The sequence below is a fragment of the Aulonocara sp. 'chitande type north' Nkhata Bay genome, linkage group LG15, assembly GCF_057382095.1.
Source record: "Aulonocara sp. 'chitande type north' Nkhata Bay isolate Kocher_YH1m ecotype deep benthic linkage group LG15, A_spYH_male_GT1.1, whole genome shotgun sequence".
NCBI classification, from domain to species: domain Eukaryota; kingdom Metazoa; phylum Chordata; class Actinopteri; order Cichliformes; family Cichlidae; genus Aulonocara; species Aulonocara sp. 'chitande type north' Nkhata Bay.
In genome coordinates, this window is record NC_141358.1 from 1,383,059 (window position 1) to 1,408,712 (window position 25,654).

Sequence of the window (25,654 nt, forward strand, 5' to 3'; positions counted from 1 at the left end):
ACACACATGCACACTTAAAAACAGGCTCTGGTGACCAGTAAGGACAAGATCCCAGATGTGATGGCAGCAGGAGCAGCACAGCACTTTTAATTTTTGCAAATCAAAGGATGCACAGTCTCTGCACACATGAAACATAATGGAGTGCTGTGCTCATTTATTCACAGTGACAACAACATGCTGATTAATACGATTCACAACAACAAACATCCAGCGTGTGTGCGTGTGTGCGATTCCCGTATATTTAAACGCATCGACCCAGGTAGACATCCCAGCACTGCTCACCGATCACTTTGGGTCGTGGCTCGGAGCCACAGGGCTCTTCAGACACCGTGACGTTATTCCTTTAAAGTAATTACTCCTCCATTACACTGTCAGTAGAATCTGCATTCTTTTATTCTACTTCCAATCACTTACTAATGTGTTTTACAGTCAGTGTATTGATCACCGACCTCTCTGTTGGTGTAACTTACACAAACACTACCGTTGTTCCCTTATGGCTCATTCAACAGTTCACTGAGATCCCTGCTAAACATTTACTTATTTACATTAGTTACAAATAAGGAAATGCACTACTTTTGTAGTTTTAGCACCAAAATCTATTTACACAATGGCATCATTGGTGGCATAATATTCCCTTTTTGTGAAAGCTGCACCGCCTTCTGCTCTACGATGGCTGATCACGTTGCTACTCAAAGACATCATGTTGGCTGAGTACATGATTGGTTTGACCAATCAAATCAAGAAGAACAGCAAAGCACATGAAACTTGAAGAACATAATCGTCACGTTCAGTTGCATTTCCCTCGCTTTGCTCTGTTTGTTGTAGAAGGACAGTTTGAGGTATTGTAAATGTTTGCATCCAGTGGAACAGCTGTGGCTCAGGAGGTAGAGAGGCCAGTCCACTAATCGGACGATCATTGGAGCCTTGACTCCAGTCAGCATGTCAAAGCGTGCGATAGACAAAGACAATTGGAATAAAGCTTTGTGTGAAAATGGCTTTAAGAAAAGCACAATTTGGATCGTCCACTTATCACAGTTTCTCATTAATTGCTTAGCAGAGTACAAAAGTGCTTCATTTGGAGCTGTAGTTGCCTCCTGAGCCGTTTTGCACAGATGTGTAGATGGTATTCACATAAATGATATTGCTGAGCCTAAAGACTTCCCAGAGAACCAGGATCTAATCCCTCATTTCTACGGTCGCAGAGCCTTTTGAGAACCAGAGCACATTTTGACAGGTTTGAGTGCCAGGTGTTGTGTAGTGTTATTATCAGACGTGGAGTCATTTCTTTGAGAACCATGGCAGACACAGACTTTGGACTGCTTCTGTTTCATTACACATGATAGGCTCTCCCGTTGTCCAACATTGGAGCCAGCAGTTTTGTGGTACCGAGCTCGTTAGCACCAAAATATTTTAGCATTAGATGCTGCTTGAACGTGATGGCTTTAAATATACTGCCATCTTTATAGGTTATTTAACTGCAACTACTGTCTGGAAAACATGAAGTAAAGGTTAGTTGGATTTTTTTGAAAGTCTAAAATGCCGCAGAGGAATTCCCACCAGGGGACCGGAGGCAGTGTGCTACTTCAAAACATAACAAGTGTATACATGAGGTGATCTCACCTCTGTGTCTTGAGTGCCGAGATAACTTCATGGATAATCAACAAGTTCTACATAATAGTCTAAAAGAAACATATATGTCAGCCAGTAGGTCAGTATCTCTCTGTGAATCTATGATCTGCCGTTTTTCGCCGTCTCTTCTTACGCCGTCTCCCGGCGACACCATCAAAGCAGGTGACCATCATGACGTTGGCCTTGCAGAGGCTGACCTTGCGCTCCAGCCGCGCCGTCACCAACTCAAGTGCTTCCAGATGCTCCAGGGAGTCCACCTCGAACGTCTGCCATAGGTCGACTGGGGAAGGACAATAAGGGTCAGTGTGCCGCGTATACTTCTGTGTGTTACTGTATGAGCAAAAAGGAGGATGAATGAAATCGTGGAGGTCAAAGTTCACATGGTAGATTTTTCTCAGACCCACAAAAGTCATCATTGCATTACAAAACATTCTCATACTGTAAGAACTGCTTTGCCAGCAGGGCAGTTTGTTGGTGTGACAGCCTCTTATTCCTTAACAGCATCACGTGCTCTGTGATTAAAGCATAATATAAAATGTCACATGCTGGTGAGGGTATTACTAATGGTGCTAATGAGAAGTGTGGATGCTGCTCCTGTAAAAGGAGGCTACAGCCTGCTGCATATAACAAGCTGATTACTTGCTTATTCACTGAAGTGCGAGCTCAGATGATTAGTCATTGAACCAGTTAATCAGCTGATTGCTCATGTTTTAATCATTTCAGTCACCTTTCAAGCAAAATCACCCAGTTACAGAATTATGTCTTCATATTTATTTTATGGCTAAACTATACAGAAATGTTACAACAGGTCCTACAAAACGATACGATATGAGATGAGATGAGATGCTCTCCATCTGTGTGCAAGCCTAGTACGAGCCAGAACAGTAAAGTACATTTGTATTGTAGCCTGTGTTTTATAGCCTATAATGGCTGAGAGACCAGTGTATAAGCTGTGTACCAGTATGTCAGTATGTTGGCACCAGATTTGCCAGATACACATTGCATAGCTACGCTAGAGTTAGCTCGCTAACCAGCCCGGGTGTTTATTATGGTGTGAACACAGACTGTACATAAAAGATGAACATAGCTTCTGAGTCTAAAAAATGAAGCCATTGAGGAAGTGCCTTAAACCTGTATTACCTATCACGGCCAGCAGAGGCGTCCCTGTGGGTACATACATGTTATAATGAAGTCTTCTCTGTTCTCTTGCTCTAACACCATTAAATGTATTCTCCTGTTAATTATATGGACTCAGCTGCTACCAACAAGTCTTGATGACTTTAACACTATGGTCCTTCTCAGAGTCAGAAAGTAAAGTCCAGTGACTCAGGGTAAGCCCGGAGGCTAGCCTGAGTGTGCAGCGCTCCTCGATTTCACGGTCAGGTCGGCCACGCATAGCTTCTGGTTTCAAAAGTTAAGATGAAGGTAGTGAAAGGTTAAGGTTCACAACAGGACTTCATTGATACTGAGCGACTGCTGATGGATATGTCCGTGTTTTTATATCGCCTGTGTGAAGTTTTGCTACCTAACACCGTGGCTAGCTGGTTAAGCTCAGGACGCTTGCTCATTATCAGTGTCACTGGCAAAGTACTATGCAAAGATATATATACAGTCCTTAAACTGAAACGGGCTGTTTTACACCTGGAAAAAACCCAAAACAGAAATCAAAGTTCCAAACATGAACTCAGTGATGACGATGGCTCCACCGTAGTTGTTGATCACGCCAAAAATTGCCTGTTTCAGTTTGTTTTTAATGAACTTAATGCCCATTTCCTCCTCTTGCTTGTTGCCATTTTTCAACTGGTCTTAAGCTTTTGGGACTGTATATATTTGCTGGTGACCAGTGGACTCGTTTCTGTTAGATATTGTTGCTCATTGTTGTCGCTGGAACTGAGAGAGACATTAATGGAAGGCAGGGAGAAGTGTGGAAGCCAAAGGCTGTTCGAGGAAGCTAAATCTAGATGACGACTACTCTTTTCAGATATTAGCAATAACAGTTACAGTTAGTTTTTAAAGAAACTCCACTGACACTCGTGGTTCCACGTGGCGGGCTCCAGCATGAGGCGGCGTTTGGCCAGCTCCAGCTCTCTCCTCAGGTTGTTGTATTTGGCTCGGACTTCGGAGATCCTCTGCTGACGGTGCTCCAGGAGCTTCAGCTTGGCGCTGAAGCATGTGGGCCCCTGAAAGCAGAAACACAACCCTTTTCACTTTTTTTATTTATTCAAAGATTTTTAAAACACAGCTGAAATTAAGTAAATTTAATTTACTCTCACCATTTAAACAATGAGCCCTGGAATACTGTATGTGAGTACTTTGTAGGTTTTAATGAAAAACAGCATCCACCTCTCAGCTGCTCTTCATATAAACATCATGTTAGGGCAGAGATGGGGGGAGCATGGCAGTCGTTTGGGGGTGGGGGGAGGGGGGGTCAATAAATCCATATTTACAGTTTTTAAAATCTGGTGTTTTACCTCCATTCTGCTCTGCTTGTTCTACGTCTTTGTTCGCCGCTGCAGCACTGACCCAGTTTACCCCATGTGGTCATTAAAATTGTATCAAAGTTGCCTGAGACTGGTGGAGACAGGGAGGCGTCTCACGGGGCCAGACCTCTCGTCGTGGGACATTACGTCACCACATGGACCCTGTTTTGCTATCAAGCGCATTTTAAATGCCAGACGGTCTTTTATGCGAGGTTTACACAGTCAGCTTATCAAGCATGCTCTTCTTCTGCAGCATCGTGCAAAAATACTCCCACGAGTGGGAGATGTTTGGTCTCCTAAGACATTTCTGTCTATGATTTACTCACGACGGACTCCTTTTGTATTTCTCTCCCATTTAATATGTTTACTGGATTCATATTCTTCGGACTACGTTGCAGAAGGAAAAAATGTGCCACATTTATCATCAATCATATAAGAAAACAAAGTTTTATGAGACACACATTACATTTAAAATGGGTGGAAATGAATATATGTTAAAGGTATGAAGACCTTGTAGCTGCTCAGTACAAACACAGGGTTAAATTGTGATTTGCTCAATAACTCGACTTCCAGTTTTTGGAATATAATTTTCATGAGTTAATCTATGACCTCGAGACACTGGAGGCACCTCATTATTACTGTCAGTAGTGCGTCGTTGTTGTTTTTAAGCACTTTTTGCTGTTTAAAAATACTGTAAAGTATTTGTGTTTCTTATGTTGTAAATTTGCTCGGGACTCTTATTCCTTGTTTATTCTAAGCTTTGTGGGAACCTGCACGCTGTCTGTCACTTTGCTGCTGTAACGCGTGAATTTCCCCAGTGAGGGACAATAAAGGATATTTCTATTTTATTTATCTTATTCTACTCTTATTCACTGTGGTCTGTTAAGTTGACACCATAGCTGAGGTTTCTCGCCTCACAATATCTGCGGCGTCTCCTCAAATCTCTGCAACAGAGACGGCAGATCATTTCAATTTATTCCATTTAATATATCAAAAAATGATATTGTGGCAGCATTAACGCCGGTCCTTTTATTCCATAACAAAAAATGGTTACTTACCATTTCGAATACAAAAAGAGAACTAACTGAGTTCTACGTCACAAACAAAACAACAACCACAATCCTGTTTTTGTGGCTGTTCTCGCTCGTTGCTCGCAGAGGTTATAAAGGTCATACTGTTTATTATGTAATGCCCTTTAACCTCCAACAAAAAAAAATCAAAATAAACCCAGCACCTGTTTGCCAGCACCTGATCTTTCCTGCATCCTCTGTACATTGTCGATCTCATAGACCTTGATCTCGTAGGCCTCTGGGATTCCTTGATCCATCCAGCGAGACCGCAGACCGCTAGCCGAGCGTCTCAGGGTCAGAGGTGAATCATGGGAAAGGTGGCGCTGCTGAGTACCTGGAGCCAAGAGCGCCAACACATGTAAGGCAGAAGCACATGTTAGTGGACTTTTCTTGGTTCTTAATGTGAGTGTTGAGCATTAAATAGAAAAGTCACAGTGAGTCACACATTTACAGACGAGGCAGCTACAGCAGGAAACGATTCATGAGCTGCCGTATGTGGTTCCTGCTGGAACAACAGTTTGCCTCGGGCCAAAGTGCAGCCGCAGAGCTGCCAGAAGTCAAGACCGGAGACACAATTACTGCAACTCTCAGTTTGAGTCAGTCTGCCAGTGCAGGAAAAGATAGTGAGTGCTTTATGTTTTCAAACTGTAGCTTTTAGTTACAGAAGAGGACACATGAGGACAAACTGAGCGCACGCACAAAAAGCAGTTAACAGTGTATTATTTCAGGGGCTATTTAAGAGTCATATACTTATTCAAGTCGTGTCTCCTCTGCTGTTCCATCATCATCACAACAGTGAGTGTGTTTGCAACATAACTCTGTTAGCGTGCATAATCACGCACACACCCCTCTGTGTAACACAACCACACAAACGTTTTCTGTTTCCATCAGTGAGAATCCTTCCTGGGTTCATGTATTAATGATGCGACTTCCTACACAATCTGGCTTTTAATGCCAGCGAGGAAACTGGGTCTGGCTGCGTCCAGCACACATGTCGTCTTTCATTAATGTCACATTAATATGTTATGCAGTCAGATTATGAGCCAGCCATGTCACCATGAAGCTGGCGTTGGCGAACAGCGGCGCTAACGTTTGCATAAGAACGTCTGCTTTGAGCTTCTGTTGGTTTGTTTTTGTTTGCTTTATAAATCAAACTTGAAAACTTTCCAAAAGTGAAAGTCATTTAATTCATTACATAAAAATCGTAGGCGCTCTCACCTGTACCACCTCGTCTCCGAGACGGCCGGCCGCTGCGAGCCGCGCTGAGGAGGGAGCCGCTCCTGTCGCTGACTGAGTCTCTGGCTGAGGTGCTGCTGCCTGTGGCCTCGCTGTCCCTCACCATGCTGTCATAGCCACTGCTCACCAAACTGTTTCTGTTAGAAAAATGCAGGGATGTCTTCCCCATAGCTGGTGGTAAATCGCCGCTCAACACGCTGGTGGTGTCACTTGCGTGCCCACTCAGGTGATCGGGCATGCGGGGAGATGTCAGTTGACTGTACGGGGAGGGCAGTGAGGTCGTTTGGTCCGATCCTCCTGTAGTGGGACTGGGGGCCCTCTCCTTGAGAAAGTCTGAGAGGCGACCGTTAACAAATCCCTGAATGGCAGATTTTGTGGATGAGGATGTGGAGCTCTGGCTTGGAGTCCGGCTGATAGAGCGATGAGACCGTGGAGGGGAAGAGGGGAAAAAGGAGGATGTGCGTTCGTGGCTGACTGTTTTACTGTCTGGAGACAGACTGGCACTATGATTGATGGAGTCCTGCAGGGTTTTGTGGGAGACGCCGGGGTTCTTGATGCTAGGAGCTGACGATCGACGGACTTTGGGGCTAGACGTCTTGAGCTTTCCCACAGCAGAAAGCTTGGAGTGGATATGCCTAGAAGACTGAGTCGCAGGGTTTTCAGACGGGAAAAAATGATGTTCAGACCGAGGATTTTTCCTCGGGCTCCTGCTGGCCCTCGGAAAGGTACAATCTCCCTCAAAATTGCCTTTATAGCCAGACTTACAAGCTCCTTCAGTACTTCCCCTGGAGCTTCCCCTGGAGCTCACAGAAGCGTTGCTGCCGCCTCTTTCTAGGGCTGGAAAGTCTCTTGGGATCCGCCCGAGAGAGCTCGTCCGTCTAGCCAGCTGCTGTAGTTTGGCACTGAAAAGCCTGCCACTCTCCTCCATCGGTGACCTGAGCCTCCTGCTTGTATTATCACGTTTTACTGCTGAAGTGGATTTATCAATCACAGATCCAATACCCTTCCTGAAAGTAGCACCAGGATCCTGTTTGAAGTCTGTTCCATATCTTTGAGGAGAGGAAATATAGAGGTTGTGGTTAGTAGGGGAGTGCTGCCTCGCCTTCCTCCTCTCGAGAGTTACCCTTGGGCTGCAGGGAGTGGATGATGTCAGCCCCCTTGAGTCTACGAGGTGGGCATCCTGGTGTTTGGCACTTTGCCATGCTCGAGGTAAGCTACCTGTTGAATAGGAGCAAAGGATGGTTTCTTGGCAACCAGGTGACTCACCAGTCCTCTTGGGTGTATCTCTGCATGTGATCTCAGTCCCCTCTGAAAGCTCTGCAGTGTTCGAGGAGTAAACATGCCCACGGTCTCTGGGGTGGGCCTTGTCTGTGTTTGTCTGCTCACACGTTTTGTTGTCTGGAGGTTTATTACAAAAACTCAAATGTTCTAAGACGACTGGCTCATAAGACATTTGGCTACAAGACTTGTCAGTCTTTTTGACGTGTTTCTGAGAAGCCACAGGTGCACACTTCTCCTGAAGGACCTCCCTGTGTTCTGAACATCGAGCTGTATTTCTAATGGACTCTGATTCTGACCTGACTCCTGCTAAAGTTTCACAGTGACTTTCGTTGTCTTTGGCACAATCCAAGTCACAATCCAAGTCTGTATTAATCAACATGGGGTTAATAAATGAAGGCAACACCCTTTTCTCCCTTCTGACTTGATGCTGGGACTTTTCAGTGCCAGCAGGATGAGCAGCAGAGCTTTCGGGAGCACCAGAGGAGCCTGGAGCTGCAGATTCCTCGCTGACGTTGCTGATTATCTGGATTGGCTGAGAACTAGCCGAGTCTTCAGCGTGTGCCTGTGAATGAGCTCCGTCTCTGATGCAAATAATATTTCCACCTGTCCTTGCTCTGTCGTACGCTCCACTGATGGTCACCTCTTCTACCATAGAGAAAACCAGCTCATCTTGACCTTTTAAGTCCAGCGGCTGCTGAACGGTCACTGTGATCGTGGCTTTCATTTCCTTAACATCCTGTTTGGGGTGACTGTTTAGGACGTCTCCGAGTACAACACTTTTAGCCAGGGAGTGTGAAGAGGAGCACGTAGAAGAAGGAGATATGGGGGAGCTTTTGCCAACTGGTGAGGTCCTTTTGTCTGTTTTGAACCAATCAGCAGTTTCAGCTCTGTCCTGTTTGTGTGAAGGTTCAAGTGCAAGAGAACTGGCCCCTGCCGTGACCTTTGCATCCACATTAAAGCGCTTGGAAGAAACCCCATTACCTGACTTAAGAGTCCTGGTGTTAGAAGGCTCAGAGCGGCAGGTCGCGTTCAGACCCAGAGTTTGATTGAGCAGTTCCTCGCTGGAACTGGTGGCACTACACTCCTCACAGTCGTACAAACCCGAATCTTCTCTCTGAAAACTGTCTCCAGCACCGTCTGTTTGCTTTTCTCCAGCAGAGGTCTGACTGCAGCTCAGCCCCTTATTCAGCAGTGTCTGTGGAGCTTCAGTGTCTGCGCGTTTTACAGATTCCTCCGGGTGCTGTGACTTAACAGTGACATTATTTAAACAGGCACCTTTTAAGGAAGATCTGAGCACATCCATGGTCATTTCACTTCCATCGATGCACCCCAGACGTTCTTGAAGTTGAGCAAACGTGTCACATTTGAGACAGTCCCTCTCTGGTTGCTTCCTTTCTCCTTTCAAAACGTCGGTTTGCCCCAGAAGAGCTGACTCTGTCGTCTTTTCTACTTGCAGCTGAGGAATTCTCAGAAGCTCCTGGAGGAGAGCAGCAAACTCTGGGTCGTCCAAGTCCGCCTTGTTAGGGTGCAAAGACGGTATGATTGGTACAAACTTGGGCTGCGCCTGCCTCGGGGCTGATCTGGGGTGGACTGAGCCGTCTGAGTCTATCTGGATGACTGTGTCGCAAGACTGTTCACTACTGGAGCGTTCATCCAGTTCATCACGCAGGCGAAAAGGACGGATGTCGACGTCTACCTCATCGGTAGAGTGGAACGCCCGCAGGGAGAACGACTGCAGCCCTTTTTTTTCTCTAGTCAGACTCCTCGCACAAGGAGAACATGAGGTAGACTGCTGTCGGATGAAGGTGGATGATGCTATTAGATAAGTCTTATAAATCCAAAGCAACATTCAACAATTTTGGGGTGCTAGATAAAGAGTGACATGATTAGACTCTGTCATTTATACTACCTTCGTCCTCTTCTGTGTCCTGCGAAAACGAGAAGCAAGCTGGATGGTAGAGAAGTTCTCTTGAAGGTGTGTCAAAGAATCCATGATTTGAGCAATTACTGTAGTGTGGCAATTTGTGTGGCCCAGGGACTCTCGAAGGAGCAACGTCAACTTCCCAATCCTGCAGAAACAGTGCAACGTCATGTGAGTGTCTGTGGTCGCAGGTTTAACTGCACCAAAGTCAGAGTAAACTTTATTGTCATCTCTGCAAATCCAGTGCAGCATACGAGCCGACGAGGCTCCGGTTACATCAGCGCACAAAAAAAAAAGCTAATAAATCGACATAAAAAGAGAAGAAAATAAATAAATATCAGAGCTCCAATAAGAATTTGCAGTTTGGGGTGGTTTACAGTGGCCTGTGTTGCAGCTTGTAAACCCGGAGTATAAATAGGTTAAAGAAAACAAAGTTTTTAATGAACAAACAATTTTCCTCCTTTGTTTTAGATTCTTACTTGTTTGCGGTGCTTTTCTGTCCACTTAGAAGAGACAGGACGATTGGGCCCAGCTCAGAATGGGGGGGTTTATTTTTGTTGACACCCCTCATACCACTACACACGTCTATCATGGTCAACTTGGTGGCGCCGCGGGAACCTACGGAAACGATACAGTTGGACTTTAGAGGAGGTAATGCAAAAAGATTTAACAGATGCAAATCATAAAATATCGAAATTCTAGAATCAGTTTCTGAATATTTCACTGCAACCTTTTCCAATGGTGCTGCTCTCTGTACGTGGAGGCTGCACGTGAAGGGTGAAGAACATGATGGAGCTGTCACACAGGTACGTAATAAAGTCACTGTGCCGACGTGCTGCGACGGCTGCATCCAGGAGGGAAGCAGCCCGCTCGGCAGTGGGGGCCTTCACCCGGTTGTGCTTGTGTAGCTGAAGGAGAGAAGAAGCAGATGCACATTTGCTGTAAAATCAGCCCTTTCATCTGTTACATTTATCCCACTGTTGCTGATCACTGTTCATTTTGAAACAGGTTCAATATTGTTAGAATGAATCTTGTGTCATTCGTCTCAGCAGCAAAACATTCGGGCTTCAGTCATTCTTCAAGTGTTGACTGAAAGAACAGAGAGGATGTGGCGCCCACACACAGACACAGTGTAATCAGATATAATGTGCTGTGCAGCATAATAGGTTTCCCTCCCAGCACCATTATCTTTTCCAACACAGTGCGGACCATTATTGTCTAAATAAAGATGAATAAAAGTTTCTCACATCCAGAGGGCACACACTCACGCCAGCTCGCAAGCACCACAGACAACTAATCTAACTAATCTAGTTGGCATGAACGTGTAACGTGAGAATACTGTCTCTTTTGAAACAATTAGAATAACTTTAAAAGGGGTTTTTGCTGCTGCTGTCTCCTATCTGCAGTAAACAGTATCACCTTTGCTCCCTGTTGTCTACTTTGGGTTTGTGTTTATGAAGATTTATTAGACTTTTATGCCAACAACAGTAACTCCACTACAACAGATGTGGGTCACTGGGCCACAGCGTGCCGATGCAGAGGTAAGGGAGGCACAGGAGTTTAACAATCCCTTCTCTTAATGGTAAAAACCTTCAGTTCTACCTGGACTCCGTAGACTGGGTCCTCCTGGAGTTTAATGTGGGCTTTCGGGCTGTCGTGGATGCTGCCTAATGATGGAACAACTTCCCCCAGCAGATCCCTCAGCGTGTCCTCCTCTCCGCAGCACAGTTCGATAGCAGACACTGACACACTGAGATCGGTCCACGTCCTCTCTCTGCGGCGCTCGATGGCGCTGTACAGCCAGGAGATGGCACAAGGAATCAAGCCGAGCTTCCCAATGTTCTCACCACTGCCCACCATGCTGGACCAGGACCCTGAGGTGGAAGGGGAACACATAGATGCACAGATTTTCTATATATAAAAATGAAGTTTTTGCAAGACTCGATTCGGTCTTATGAAAAATGAAGTGCACCCCAAGATTCGATGGCTTGCAGCTATTATAGACCATAATCATTAATTTAAACCAATTGATTTCTGTATGAGTGTATCAGCCTTCAATGTTGTGTAACAATTTTTGTCTTTACAACATTGCTTAAGTTCATTGAACTTTGCAGGCATTTGTTTATAAGTTCTACTGTGGGTCACCTTGACTGTTGGGGGTCATTGCCTGCTGCATGACACAGCTTTAGCTGGCTGAGCCTCACATTTGTCTCTAGGTTAGTTTGGAGTTTGTGGTGATTATTTGACTACTCGGTTCCCAGGTGACTGCATAAGCCCAAATCCTCATACCTCCACCACCGTGCCTGACACTTGGTATCAGGTGTTTATACTGATCTGTTGTGTTTGTTTGGGTTTTGGCTCAAATGTTGCTGTGTGTTACAGCCAAGCACCAACATTTTGCTGTTGTCTGTTCAAAGGACACTGATCCTGAAAGCTAAGCCACGCTGCCATCCAAACAAGCTATATGTTTTCAGTCTTTCTAGCAGTGCCTTAATGAACTTTAACTTTAACATGCTAACTGAGGCTAACTGAAATGTAGCTCTTATGCACCGTCTAAGCATGGGTTACACACATTTGGGTGACCTTCTGTTAACCACACCTGAATGCTCCAAACCAGCAAACTGTCAAAATGTGCTCACACCTGCAGATCATCAATGAATCAGCTGCAACTGACTAACAGCACCTTCTTGCTAATTATGGATCCCTCTGTGATTCTTTGGTGTGCACTTATTAAGAGTGTACTTAGTTGGACTGTGGGCCGCCTTGAGTCCTTTGAAAACCCTACTACATATGACATACATGAAGGTATGCATCCACACAATATATACTACATTCACAAATACACAGTCTGAGTGGCACAATCAGTTTTTATATTATTTATGTCTGAAAAATATACTAACCATATCAATGCAACGTGTTGCTGTCAGAAACAGTTTTTCTGGGCTGTTTAATAAATAAAATCACAGCTTCTGCTGTTCACGTGTGTAACAGGAGATACAAGTCGTTTATTCCACTTAGCAAGGGAACTATTTTTTTAATTTTCCAAAAAAAGCATCATCAGCCAGAGTTAGTTTTTGGGTAGCTCAGCTAAAAATGATTGTACGTCTGGCTTCTGCACGTGTGCTACCAAACACAACGGGGCCATAGTCGTAGCTGAGGCCATGGGCTCAAAATAGTACACGCCAAATAATGAACATCGAACTGTAACATCTTAACACTGAAATAAAGGCAGGGGAGGAGGCGTGCTGAAAACAGCATCACAGAGCACACGTTCACTTTCAATGCACTGCAGGCAGAAATGACTGAATAATAAAAGATTTCATATCAGTCATAAAAAATATCTGCAAGATTTTATATATGGATATATAGATAATCAGATTTATAGCAAAGTCTTGAAATGGGGCTAATTGCAGGAAAGCATTGGCACGAACAAAACACATCATATATAATCTCACAAGAATAGACAAATAAATGTTTTTATGGACCGATGCCATATTGTGTCTCTTTCTAGTGCACTTTTGCCCCACATTACTCTTGAGTTATGGGCTTGTTTCACCCTATCTCGTCTTATCCAAACTCTAATTGAATGAGGATAAGAGAATTGGTTTACTCCAATTAAAGGCCGAGCGGCCGTTATTCAGAGAGAATAGTATTCTGTGGAGGAGATTGATGCCCCCCTGGCCGTGGGCCACATGTAGTCTGTACTGGCCAACTAATTCAATCAGATTTACGGAGAGTGGCGTCATGTGAAAAAGCAGGTCCAAGGAGACCCTGTCCTTACCCTGTGTGTGTGTGTGTGTGTGTGTGTGTGTGTGTGTGTGTGTGTGTGTGTGTGTGTGCTACAAATCTATTAAACCCCTTTACCGCTAAGTGCAGGGCTCCATCTCTCTAATAGCAACATATCACAGTCCACTTTGTTTGCAGGCCCTTCTGCTCAGCGCTTCAGCAAAATGAAGTGAAATATTTGCCTAAAACGTCAAACAATGGGAAGCTTTTACAAACACATGCATGCTGTATAACTGATGATCAGGCTTTTATTTATAAAGTAACAGGTGAAGGATGAATAACTTAAAGGGAAATGTTTGTTTGTTGGTTTTTTTAAAGAGCAAAAAAGAGAAAACTGACTGGGAGAGGAGACAAAAGACACGAGGAGGCTGGAGATTTGTATCGAGAGGACAGAGGGAGTTTGAAGTGATAAAGAAAGGCTGAAAGATTGCAATGGGATAGAGGAGGAGGTGGGGCGGGGATGATAAAAGCATCCCATTCCCATCTTGAGATTTTAACCCATGGCCTCTCACAAGGACCGATTACTCACCCACATCAGCACAACCCAAGCCCAGGACACAGGCATCGCTGCCGCTGAGCACACAGCGGATGACATCAGCCAAGACGCCTGCACACACCTCGGCCTGGTCGAGAGAACAAAGGACAGCGAGCAGCTTGTGAAGAAGCGCACTCGGTACAGAGCAAGAGCAAAGCAGAACGGGGATGCAGACTGATTCCCTTGGGCTCAGATACTGTAAGCAGAGCTTGGATAAGGCTGAATGTAATTGATGGACTGTGTAATTGTGGTGGCTATCCAGGGCCTATCAGTTTTCAGGTCATCAGACAGAGAGAGGGAACTAACAGTGTAGGATAAAGAGGAGGGAATATGTGCTGTATACATGTAATGCTACACAATCCACTGTCTGCCAACCTGATCACCATAGAAACAACTAAAGTCATATTTAAATGCTTTGCAACAGAGCCACACCTGGCTTGACTCCTGAGGATATGCACTGTCAAAGGTGAAGGTCTTCAGCTGACTTTTGCCATCCCTGCCCAGTGTCATGGTAGCACGCTGATGGCTTTTGGTGACCGGCTCCACTATGGTTACTCTCTTCTTGGACGGGTCGATCCGGAGAACAGGTGGTTGGCCTTGGCTCTCTGACAGCGATGGGTTCACCCTCAGCACGACTTTCACCTGTTCGCCAAAGGAAATGGAAACAGAGTCGTGATGAAATTTAGACACAGTACAGAACAAAATATCTGTCCAACTGAAAAATACTGTATGAAAAAATAACAGTAAGAACAGCTGTCATGAGATTGCAAAGAGCATGAGCTTAATCTCAAATTATTATTTACCCAAAAATGCAGTTTCCATCAGCTTTAGCTGCGCTCTGTGTTTGCTGTATGAACTGTACGCCCTGCTGTTTGTGGGAAATTATCAAATATCAGAGGAAGGTTGGACATACCCACTGCAGCATCAGCACCAACCCATTCTCACTCCCAGCTCATCAGATATGGGTGCTTTGTCAGAAAAGCCTTCCCATTCAATTATAGGAGGTTACACAGACTCAAGCGTCCTCAAATCACAGAGCAGAATTTAGAGTCATTTAAATGCTTTTATTTTACTTTCATTTTTAACCTGAGTTTGGGGGGAAACAGCCATTCGTGTAATGCTGCTTTGAAGTTTCCATTAATCAGGGAATCTATAATACCCGAGTAAGACTTCTAACCAGCCATCAGTACTGCATGTGAGAGCTTGTTGTAGCATTGTGAATATGGTAGCACGCTCTTGTTAATATTTGGTAAAGCAACACTACGGATGAGCAAGGCTTCATAGATCCTCTAGCTGTTTGTAGCGTAGTCTTGTTTACAACCTGATGGACTGAGCATAACGTCCAGGCTGGTCTTAGCCACAATTACAGCTAATTAACTAAAAGCCACATCACCTTGTGTTGTAGCTGATACAGTATGCCCCATGCCTAGCACAACGATTGCTGGTCACCTGCAGCCAATTTAGTATTTCCCGTGAACCTAACCTCAACAAGCATTTCTTTGGACTGTGGGTTTAAAAAACAACAACAAAAAGAGGTCTTTCTTGCTGCAGTGCTAGCCACCATATCATCATGGCATGACGCTACAGGCAAACTGTAAAATGTCTGTATTGTTTAATATTTAATGCTTTAACCTCATTATAATGGCATTATAATGTATTTGTTGCTACTGTCCAGTCTAAGCTAAAAAGCTGAACGCTAACATGATGCTAGCATGTAAATATACAGCGCTAAATGCTAGCAGGTACCAACAAAATGAGATCTTAATCTAAACGCCAATGAGGCAAGACTGAGCAGTACTATGTCGCACATGGAGCCTTTAGGAAAGAGTCAGACTGTTTTATCTGAAAACTCTACAGTTTATTAAATGCATAAAGGGACTAGATACTCTGCTTTTACTGTACAGCGTGTATGTATGCTAGCTGATTTATGTGCAGACCACAGACAGCAAACAGCAGCGATATGGTGTCTGTTCTGTTTATGCATTCATTTTTTTTTAAACGTATGATTACCAACAGAGGTTTTTGACTCCAAAAACAGCTGCTGAAGAGTAAAGGAAAAGTCAGACTTGTGCTCTGAGCCCCTGCTGTTCAACAACAGGCGGCTGAAATACTGTCTAAATCCTCAGCTGGAAAAGAGAAAACCTGGGCAGAACAAAGTGATAAATGTCAAAGAGTATTAGGGCATCTTTGAGATCCTGAAGCAATGGAGGTGAACTTTGTTGAGCTAAACAGACAAACTGTCTTTGGACAACCAGTCGCCTGTTTTGTAAGGACATCAAATATAAATGAACTGACAACCAAGAATAAAATGGTGAATTGAAACAAAAGCATATTACCTTTAGGCTGCAACACACCACATGATTCAGTCAGTGCAGCAACTACACAACCGCCTCATACATCATACATCAGCTGCATGACAATGCATTCCTCCTGCTGTATCTCTGCATGTCGTGACATTAATTCCTTAATGCACATCTCTGGAGGAAGTCTGAGATTTAGCGGCTTTAAGCTCTTAAATCGAGTTATATCCTGATTCTGACAGGCTCCTAACAAGGCTCACAGGTCTTGGTCTGCAGGAAAACAAGGCAGCATATACCAGACAGCGCACCCTATTAGGGCTTATAAGCCAATTATAAAATTGTTTTTTCTGAATTCAGGTCTGCAAGACTGCAAGTAGATGTATGTTCTGACACCCACTCAAATGTGGTTTTCCTGAAAATGCACAGGACTGCATTACACCATGATGAGATCATCCTACATTGACTGAATTTGAAAAGCCATTTTCCATCTGCCACATGAAGGATTTTTTTCCCTTCCTCATGATTTTAATACCTTACGCAAGAAGTGGTTTCTTAACCATATTGAACACCTGTCAAACTCTTTTTATGAGGGTTAAATTATTCAGGAGAACCATTTGCAAGCTGAGAAAATCCTCCTCGACTCGCACACGCATGCATATTCTTGCACGTTTAGATGTACAAAGCTGAGTGCTCAAGCAGGTGTGGCCGGCGGTGTGGTCTATTTGAGCCCTTATCTGTAACTCTAGACTACACCCAGGAGTCCATCTATGAGACGAGGGCAGGGCCCCCAGCCATATTGATCTCCCCGAGTTTCTCTCCCTGAGGAGGTGAGGAGAAGGGAGGAGGAGAACAAGATGGAGACATTAGCACCACATTACAGTGTATCACAACGGACGGGTGATATAGGATCTCGTCCAAATTGACTGAGATCTCCTTACCTCACAACACGGATGGTCAAAACACTTCCAAGATGGTGCCTGTGGGCTCTTTGTCAATCAGTCACCAGTCCAGGTTTATTCTATATATTTATACCTCACAATACAGGACACGTAGTTGCCCAGTGGCGTATTTCATAGTGAAACCTATATATATTTTCCTTTTTAAATAATGCATGCAGGATGTCTGTGTGTATTATAAAGCAGTCAGTAGATGCTGCACATTATATCCAGTGGTGGCCGTCAGTTGATTTATAGCACTGCATTAAATCCATCATGTTAGCCTGATGTGCAGAATTCTAAGTACACATTATAGCAAAGCAGAGCACAATTTTTGTGATTGATCCTATTGCTAGTAATATGCCATGAAAACACTGTACACTGATCAGGATAACACTTGAGTGAGCGAAAAATCTTATTGACTGTAATTGTAGCTTGCTTAAAATGATGAGCCAGTATTCTGCCAGTGATCCATGTATGATGACTAACCCTTACTGTGCACTTCACATGTTACACCTCGTCGGTAGTGGGTTGGACCCCCTTTTCCCTTCAGAACTGCCTTAATTCTTCCTTGTAGATTTAATAAAGTGCTGGAAATACTTTGGTCCATAATACCAGGATAGATAGGCTCTATTAAGTTGATAGCTGGAGACTGTTGAGGCCATCTGAGTGAGCTCATGGTCAAGAAACCAGCTTTAGATTATTTGAGTGCGCTATCCTGCTGAGGATACTGCAGGGATGGACGTGGTCAGCAACGATACGTGTGTCGCCCGTAGTGTTCAGACAATGGTCACTTGGTGCTATTTGGACAGAGAGTTGAAGAGAATATCCCCCACAGCACGGACTGAACCACTGATACAAGGCAGGACAGATCCATGCTTTCGTGTTGTTTATGCCAAATTCAGACCCTACCATGCGACTGCTGGAGCAGACACTGAGACTCATCAGACTGGACAATATTTGTCCAATCTTCTGTTAAGGAACATCACTGATTCCATGTGAACTGTAGTCTCAGTTTCCTATTCTTAGCTGACAGGAGTGGCACCCAGTCTGCTGCTTTAGCTCGTCTGCTCAAAGGTACATTGTTAGTTACTGTTCTTACTGTCTTGGAGCAACTGTGACCACGTCATTTCCTCTGGGATTAAAAATATATTCTGATGTTGTAGGTTCAGAGAGGATTTTCAACCATTGCAACCAAGATATCGAAGATATCGAAGATATCTTGGTTGCTGAGGTACTGTTACCGTTCTATCCACTCTGTGCAACTGAAATGCCACTGGTTGGATATTTTCTCTTTTTGGGACCATTTCCTGTAAACCCAGATATGTTTGTGAGGGAAACTCCCAGCAGAGTTTCTGAAATACTCAGACAAGCCCATCTGGCGCCAACGACAATGTCCGAAATCGCCAACATTGCCTAAGTCATCTTTCTCGCCCGTTCTGATGTTCACTTTGAACTTCACCAAGTTGACCTCACCGTGTTTACATGCCTGAATGCATTAGCTGCTGGAATGTGATTGGCTGACTAGATATTTCCGTTAGTGATCGACTAAACAAATGAAGTTCCCGGAGACTTTAGACTGTTTTCCAGTCTTTCTCCCTTCGCAGTGCTGATGCAACTGTTGTTCAACGAGATTAGCTCAGTTTGACTTATTGTGACGGAACAACGCAGACACATCGAAGCATAAATGCAAACAATGACATCGACCACTACGGCGTAGGCTGCTCCACTCCATTAATAATAATAATAATGGATTGGATTTATATAGCGCTTTTCAAGGCACCCAAAGCGCTTTACAATGCCACTATTCATTCACTCTCACATTCACACACTGGTGGAGGCAGCTACAGTCGTAGCCACAGCTGCCCTGGGGCAGACTGACAGAAGCGAGGCTGCCATATCGCACCATCGGCCCCTCTGGCCAACACCAGTAGGTTCTTGCCCAAGGACACAATGACTAGGACAGAGGACCCGGGGATCAAACCGGTGACCTTCCGGTTACAGATGCGCTTCCCGACCCCCTGAGCCACGGTTAAGATAAGGACTATAAATTAAGCATGGCTACTGCTCTGACAACCACACCGCCAGTGCTGAAGCCTTTTGGTGGTCTATACTAGAACAACAGCGGTTGTTAGCAGAACATTACGGTTGGGGAACCTTTTATCTAAGGCTCACACATGTACACATTTAAATTCTGATTCTCTTGTGAACTTTCTTTTTAGCAACAATTAATGAGTGGCTGGTTACAGTTTTACATTTTTTAGTCAGACCTGCATAAGCAAATTATAAAATGCATTTAGGCCTGCAGCAGCGTGTCATCGAGGGAAAATAAATAAATAGGCAGGCGTGCATTTTTATCCAACCCCAGTGTAAGTAATGGTCTCCAGCCTGGTGATCACTAAAATTTCTGCTTTGTTTTTGCTTCATGACACATTTTAGTAAGTGCCTAAATTATGTTCTCTCCTCCAAGTATCATAATTGATGGGATTTCTGAGCAGTTAATGTGTTTCAGTGTAGTACAGATCAATTTGATGTGCTAGAATTTGAAGTCTACCTTGCCAACGCTGGGCGAGTCCTTGGTTCTAGTGGCAGCTTGCAGCAGGCAGGTGGGGACGGGCGGTGGGTTTTTCTGGATGATTTCCCTGAAGCAGGTGGAGAGTTGAGAGGGAGCTGGATCAGAAGCATGGCCCTTTTTCCTCAGTGTCAGGCTGAGCTTCTCAGCTGCCCTACGGGAAAGAAGTGAGGGGGTGTGTCATTGCACGGAAACTCCTGGTGCAGCCAGTACAGATCCTTTTCAAACACTTGCCGTTATTTGGTGTGCATATATTGGCTTACCTAGTCAGAAAGGACATAGCTGCAGTGTTGGCGATGGACACCACTCTGGATATGTGCGGGATCTTAGAGGTGGTCTGTACAGCCCCGACATCCCTGCAGCTCTGATAGGCATCATCTGTAGCCTGCAGGGGGAAAAAGCTCATTAAAAAATCCAAATGTGTAATTGCACTGCAGCACCCACTCCAAAAGGGGCTATTATCACGGGAATTACTCTGGGGAGGAACATGAGGTGGGCGTCTGTGTAAGTAGGGCACGCAGGCTGAGAGGAGCACGCTGGGTTAACATACACCGTTAGTCATATTACAGATGCAGCCAACTGCATTTGGAGTGTGAAGGATAGTTTGTGAAGGCTGCAGTGACTGCAAAACGTGATTCAGATGTGACACATAGTCACATCATCACTCAAGCAGCCTTACACGAATATATTCCAACACTCCAACGCTCCAGCGTGGGCGTTTAGGGTTCATTCATGAGTTCACAGTGTGTGTCTGTGTGTGTGAGCGGCGTGGTCGACTCTGCACGCAGCTCGATGTGAACTCGTGCTGCAGGCCTCTGAGCCAGCAGTGGCTCAGCTCGTTCTTAAGGCAAGATAACAAAGTCAACTTTTGTTAGCATCACAAACGCAAAGTGCCAATTAGTGCCAGAGGAAATCTGAGGTCATTGTCGGGAATGAGGAAGCCAGAGATAATATGGATAATGCACACTTCCCCGAACCCTCCTGCTTTCTGCTTTTTGACTCGCGTCTTCTGTCGTAATCTTTTTTTATCGCTTCACTTTCCCTTGCTCCAATTCCTCATGCGGTCTTTTATGATGTCTTGTTTTCCCCTCTCCTTCCTCGTTGCCCTTCCTTCCCTTCAACCCTTTCATTCCTTGCCTCCAATCTTGCACACTTCATTTCCTTCTCTCCTCTTCTTCCTTTCTCCCTCTGCCCTTCTTTGCGTCTCCTCACTTCTCGTCCTACGCTTTCGCTTTCACCGAAGCTGTAAAAACCTCAGTTGATCTGCTCTCAAACTGAAACACGTACGAATCATTTCTTCCACAGCCGTGCACAGTACAGGAGCGCTGTTATTGTCACATTTGATTAGACGTGCCTTCAAAATAACAGTTTTTAAAAGAATCTCTGAAGACTCCTTTGGTCCATTTAAGCACTCCTTAGTATTCTCACATAGTGATAACACGGGCTGATAAATTGAAATTCTCAGTCATTTTTCAAACAATGGCTCTGTTATTTCAGACAAAAGTACACAAAGCAGACTTTCTTCCTGGATGGTGACTGCCACTTTTGACAACTGCTGCTAGCAGATTTTTATCAGCTAGCTAACTCCGGTAGTGCTAACTCTCAGAGTTGAGTGAAAATGCAATCTAGAGCTGACTCCGTTTTTTAAAATGGTAAATCTTTTAAAAGGACCTTACACAGATGCTTATGATGTTAAGAAGGATTCTAAAAATGTGTGCTATCAGCATGTAAGATCACACTTTATTTTATGCTAACATTATACTCAGATCCTTAAAAGCTCAAGCTGCCCCGTGTCTGCAGTTCACTAAGTATATATCAAGAGCTTATTATCAGTACCAGAAGCAGGACTAAGTTTAGATTTTACGATTAGTGAATGGAAATCAATTTTTAGCTTTGGCAGAGACAAAGCGTGACAGGGATGCTAATGTTAGGAATAGCTCCTTTAGTGAATATGCTAGCATGAAATTGTCCTTGTCCCTGAGCTGTTTGAGAGAGCTCCCGGTAAACCTCCACCCTTGAAGCAATTTTACACTGTAGACACCCTCCTAAGATATATCTATATGCAGTTTACAATAACATTGTGGTTCAGCAAAATGAAAACTGTGATGCCTACACATATTATCTGTCAACCAGGTCAAATATAGTCCTAGAATCTGTCACTAACTACATTAAATGAAGGATTTGGGGTATTTTTAGTTGTTGGCTTACAGAGAAAATGAGCCAACTGAGTAAAGAAAAGTCAGTTCTCAGTCACCTTGTACAGGTTTATAATCTTTTTTTATTGGGGACTTGGGAAGGACACGCTCAACCACCTTCTATCACACTAATGCATATTTCGCCAGCCGCAGTGTTTAATACGACCGTCGCTCTATTGATCACAAGTGCTTTTCGACCGGCCGGCTCTTGCGACAGAGGTAAATCATGACCCAATTCCATTCCATTAGCAAAAGTACTTTTGAACAACACACTCAGCCACGGGATCGAAATAGGCTCTGATTAGGCCCTATGAATCACTGGCTCGCTGACACGTGCACCCGTAAAGGCACACATTACCCATATAGCTCGTTAGGAGGGTATGTGAGATTCAATGCTAAGAAAAGGGCTCATAGTGGTACCTGACGGTAAGGGTTTGTGGTGACACCATTAGCTCTGGATGCAGATTTAGAAGCCACCAGCTGCTGCTGCTCCTCCACCCAGCGGCCCATATCAGGGTTGGGGAGCTTGGGCCCCCTTCGTCTGAGGGTCTGTGGGGTCCTTTGAGGCGTCCTGGGGCTGCGTGGGCTCTGAGGAGTGTGGCTTTGATCCAGAGCCTCCCTCGAAGCCCTGTCTCCTCGCTTTGCTTCAATTTGTCCAAACAGTGAGCCAGTGCTGAGGCTGGCTTCAAAAGAAGGCTTGGCTAATGCCTGACCCCGGCTCAGAGCCACATGGATGGCCTCTTGCTTGAGCTGGTACAGGTTTGTACCGCAGGCTCCACACTCCCCCTGGTCTCTTTCTCTGAAGTCCGTGGTGGACCGACTATGGACCCGGAGGTTTTCATGAAGAAATGCCGACAGGTCACTCAAGTCCTGCACAAGTGAGAGAACATGGCAACAGGAGTTACAGACAGGAAAAACCTTTGCTGTTTATAGTACCTTTTTATTATTGCACAACACTCGCCTGTAATTGACTGACAAAATAAGATAAGTCGAGCGCAATCTTCACATTAGGACACAGTAACAGTCTAATCTGCTCTGTTTGATATCTGGCTGTATGAATGATCACTGAGTATACGAGAACAGAGTCACGGGAAGCCACTTTCTACATGGAGGTATTGATTAACACTGTCTTTATGATCTTTAACAGCCCAGTGAAAAAACTGTGTTTACTGCATCTCACGAGTGGATGGAACATGTCATAAATCTCAATTCACTGGAAACTCTCGGAGACTAGCATGTCATCCTGGAAGAAGGGCTTTTTTTGTCTGAAACAAAACAGGAAAAGCGAGACGTCAGTGTTTGTGTGTCTTTTTTCAGCCAATATTAGCATTTTGCTGAATGTCATGTCATCACTGTGTTACTGTAATAGACAGCTGCTATCTGGATTGGATGTAAAAAATCCAATTTAATTTGGAAAAATCTGACAACAGGAGGTTAGAACAAGTAAAATCGTGCTACTTTAAAACAGAGATTTTGACACCTGAGGTTCAGGTCTGGCCCGGCTGTCACAGCTAACAAGAAGGAATCAAAAACCATCATCTTGTTTTTCATCCTGAGAAAGACACACACAGCAGCATCCAGCACGCACTGTTTCTCCTTCCCTCCTACACACTACAATGACCGATGTTCCCTCACAGGAGTTCAACAGGAGCTCTTAAATGTTGCAAAATTTCACTCAAAGCCTAAACGTGCTGAAACAGCTGGTGCTAAATAAACTTCCCTCATAAATAATATATAGGGATAATAATCCTGATGTATCAAAGAGGCAAAAATAAGCCAGACTGAATTTCAGGTTAGACTGATGACAGATAGAGTATAAGGTGCTGCAGAGACAGCAGCAACTCCATCTTAACAGATGACGTTATACACCCATGATGCTACTGAGAAATCACGCTTGGATCAATAAACCTGCGAGCAGCTAGATCTGGCTTATCAGATTTCTACTGACCACGTCTGTGGCCGCACGATGCCTCCCATCTTCCTCCTGCTCTCCCTGTGGTCTCCAAAAACATGACACACCCCATCCCACTTAAGAGGACAAAAATAAATAGCCTTCCCTCAATGGAGAGAACTGTGGAGATGACACAGGGATGTCGCCATGAAATATTCATGGCCATTTAAAACCACTGGCGCAGGAATGTCACTGGTTTACTTTGGCGAATGATGGATTTTGGTGGTGATGAATGTGCAAACGTGCACGCTTCTAAAAGGAAGCACCGAAGGTCCCACATGAGCCTTAGAACACTTGTTAAGCATCACCACTATAGCCTCAAAAGGAACTACCAGTTATGCTTCTGTGTGACATAAGTGTCATAAAATGTTTTCACAGCAGGTTTATTAGAGTTTATCGGCCCTCGCTGAAGCATTCATGTCTGCTTTTAACATTTTTCATGCATATTTATTCTTTCAATTCACAATATTCATACCCAAAGAGGTTATTTGAGAGGAAAAAGCAAGTTTGTGAATACTTTTGTCACTAAATTGCATCACAAAAAATATGAATGTGCATTTCTTTTAATTAATGTAACAAATATACACCAGTACCACCTGCTGATAAGCATCCATATGCTTTCAGCTCCTGTTTCATTTCAGTTACGTGTTGTCTGTTGAGTCCAAACACGAAATTTTATATAGACTGCTTCGAAAGCACACGGCTGCACTGTCACGACTGCCACTTGATCCCCATCACAGTATCATTGTCACTGACCTTGCAGGAGAAGTGATGGTGAACAGCCAGGCTAAGGGCTTGTTTCTTCAGAGCAACAAGGGTCGCTGAGCACTTCTCGCAACGAGCAACTTTCCGATCGGACCTCCCAAAGCCGGGATTCGCCGACATGGAGCCTCCTCTACATATAGTCCTAAAGGACATGGTTGTCCGGATGCGGTCTCCTACAGATCCAGGGAGGGACTTGTAAGACGGGACATCGTCTGCTCTCTGGCACATATTCCGATATGGGTCGCCCCTGGACCCTCCGGCACCCACAGGAGAGGGGCGCTCCTTGGGCTGGCGGTCCTTCCCTGCGGTCTCAAAGTGATGCTGCACTTCTGCGCTCTGAGAAATAAATCATGATAAATAAGGATGTATGTGGGCTTTGGCAGGGGGAAATTAAATATCAATCGACTTGGACTACTGTAACCACACCCAAGTGTTTTGTTTTTTCTAGTGCAACAGTACTCTCAAGAAACTCTAAACCCCACAAATGCTAACAAATTTTGCCCAAAACGAACAAATCGGACTTACCCAGAGACCTCCTCTGATCGAGGCTGGAAACCCCTCTCTTCCTCTTCCAGTCAGAGATGACATGACAACTTGTAAATATTTAAAAAGATATCCGAACAAAGGCGGGGGGCATTTTCTGTTATTGTTGCCAATCCTGGACCTGGTGCAAAAATATCCACTGACGTGAACGCCTAAAAAAACAAACTACAACAAGCTGAAATGCTGGGCACAGTCTCTAAGATGTGGAGTGATGGCAGTGGCACAGTGGAGAATGAGTGAGAGCGCACGGGAGAACACTTCATGAAGTCACTTGGCTATTTATTATAAGCTCCTCAGGGAGGCAGCACGGAGCAGCTGCTCGGAGAAACCTTAAAAAAGGAGCAGGCGGCTGAGTGTTTGTATTTCTTGACGTGATTCATGTCCTACATACTGTCGCTGTCCCGCAAATGTCACTGCACCTTCTTACAACGGAACAGTCCGACAACATGCCTGAA

General features: G+C 44.5%; 1 protein-coding gene across 3 annotated transcripts; it reads right to left on the reverse strand.

The window, feature by feature from the left end:
- Positions 1-68: 68 nt before the first annotated feature.
- kif26bb (kinesin family member 26Bb) lies at positions 69-25,654 on the reverse strand. 3 transcript variants are annotated; one of them, XM_086263927.1, is made up of 15 exons: positions 25,182-25,654; positions 24,648-24,992; positions 22,361-22,810; positions 20,009-20,130; positions 19,728-19,899; positions 14,371-14,580; positions 13,933-14,026; positions 11,220-11,491; positions 10,348-10,525; positions 10,097-10,235; positions 9,606-9,765; positions 6,398-9,485; positions 5,344-5,513; positions 3,659-3,809; positions 69-1,909 (listed from the first exon to the last, which is right to left on the reverse strand). In XM_086263927.1, exons 1-15 carry the CDS (start codon positions 25,242-25,244, stop codon positions 1,710-1,712), a joined length of 5,814 nt encoding a protein of 1,937 aa, XP_086120053.1. In that variant the 5' UTR covers positions 25,245-25,654; the 3' UTR covers positions 69-1,709. The 3 variants fall into 3 exon arrangements, with proteins under 3 accessions (XP_086120053.1, XP_086120052.1, XP_086120054.1); XM_086263926.1 differs by having other exon boundaries at positions 6,398-9,488; XM_086263928.1 differs by having other exon boundaries at positions 1,718-1,909; positions 5,358-5,513; positions 6,398-9,488.

Excerpts from the sequence above, each read along its gene's own strand:
- kif26bb (XM_086263926.1), bottom strand. The coding sequence starts at position 25,244 with ATGTCATCTCTGACTGGAAGAGGAAGAGAGGGGTTTCCAGCCTCGATC. Across the intron at positions 20,131-22,360 it reads CCACAAACCCTTACCGTCAG|GCTACAGATGATGCCTATCA; the intron begins GTACCACTATGA and ends TTCCCCCTGCAG. Across the intron at positions 14,027-14,370 it reads ATCCTCAGGAGTCAAGCCAG|GCCGAGGTGTGTGCAGGCGT; the intron begins GTGTGGCTCTGT and ends TCTCTCGACCAG.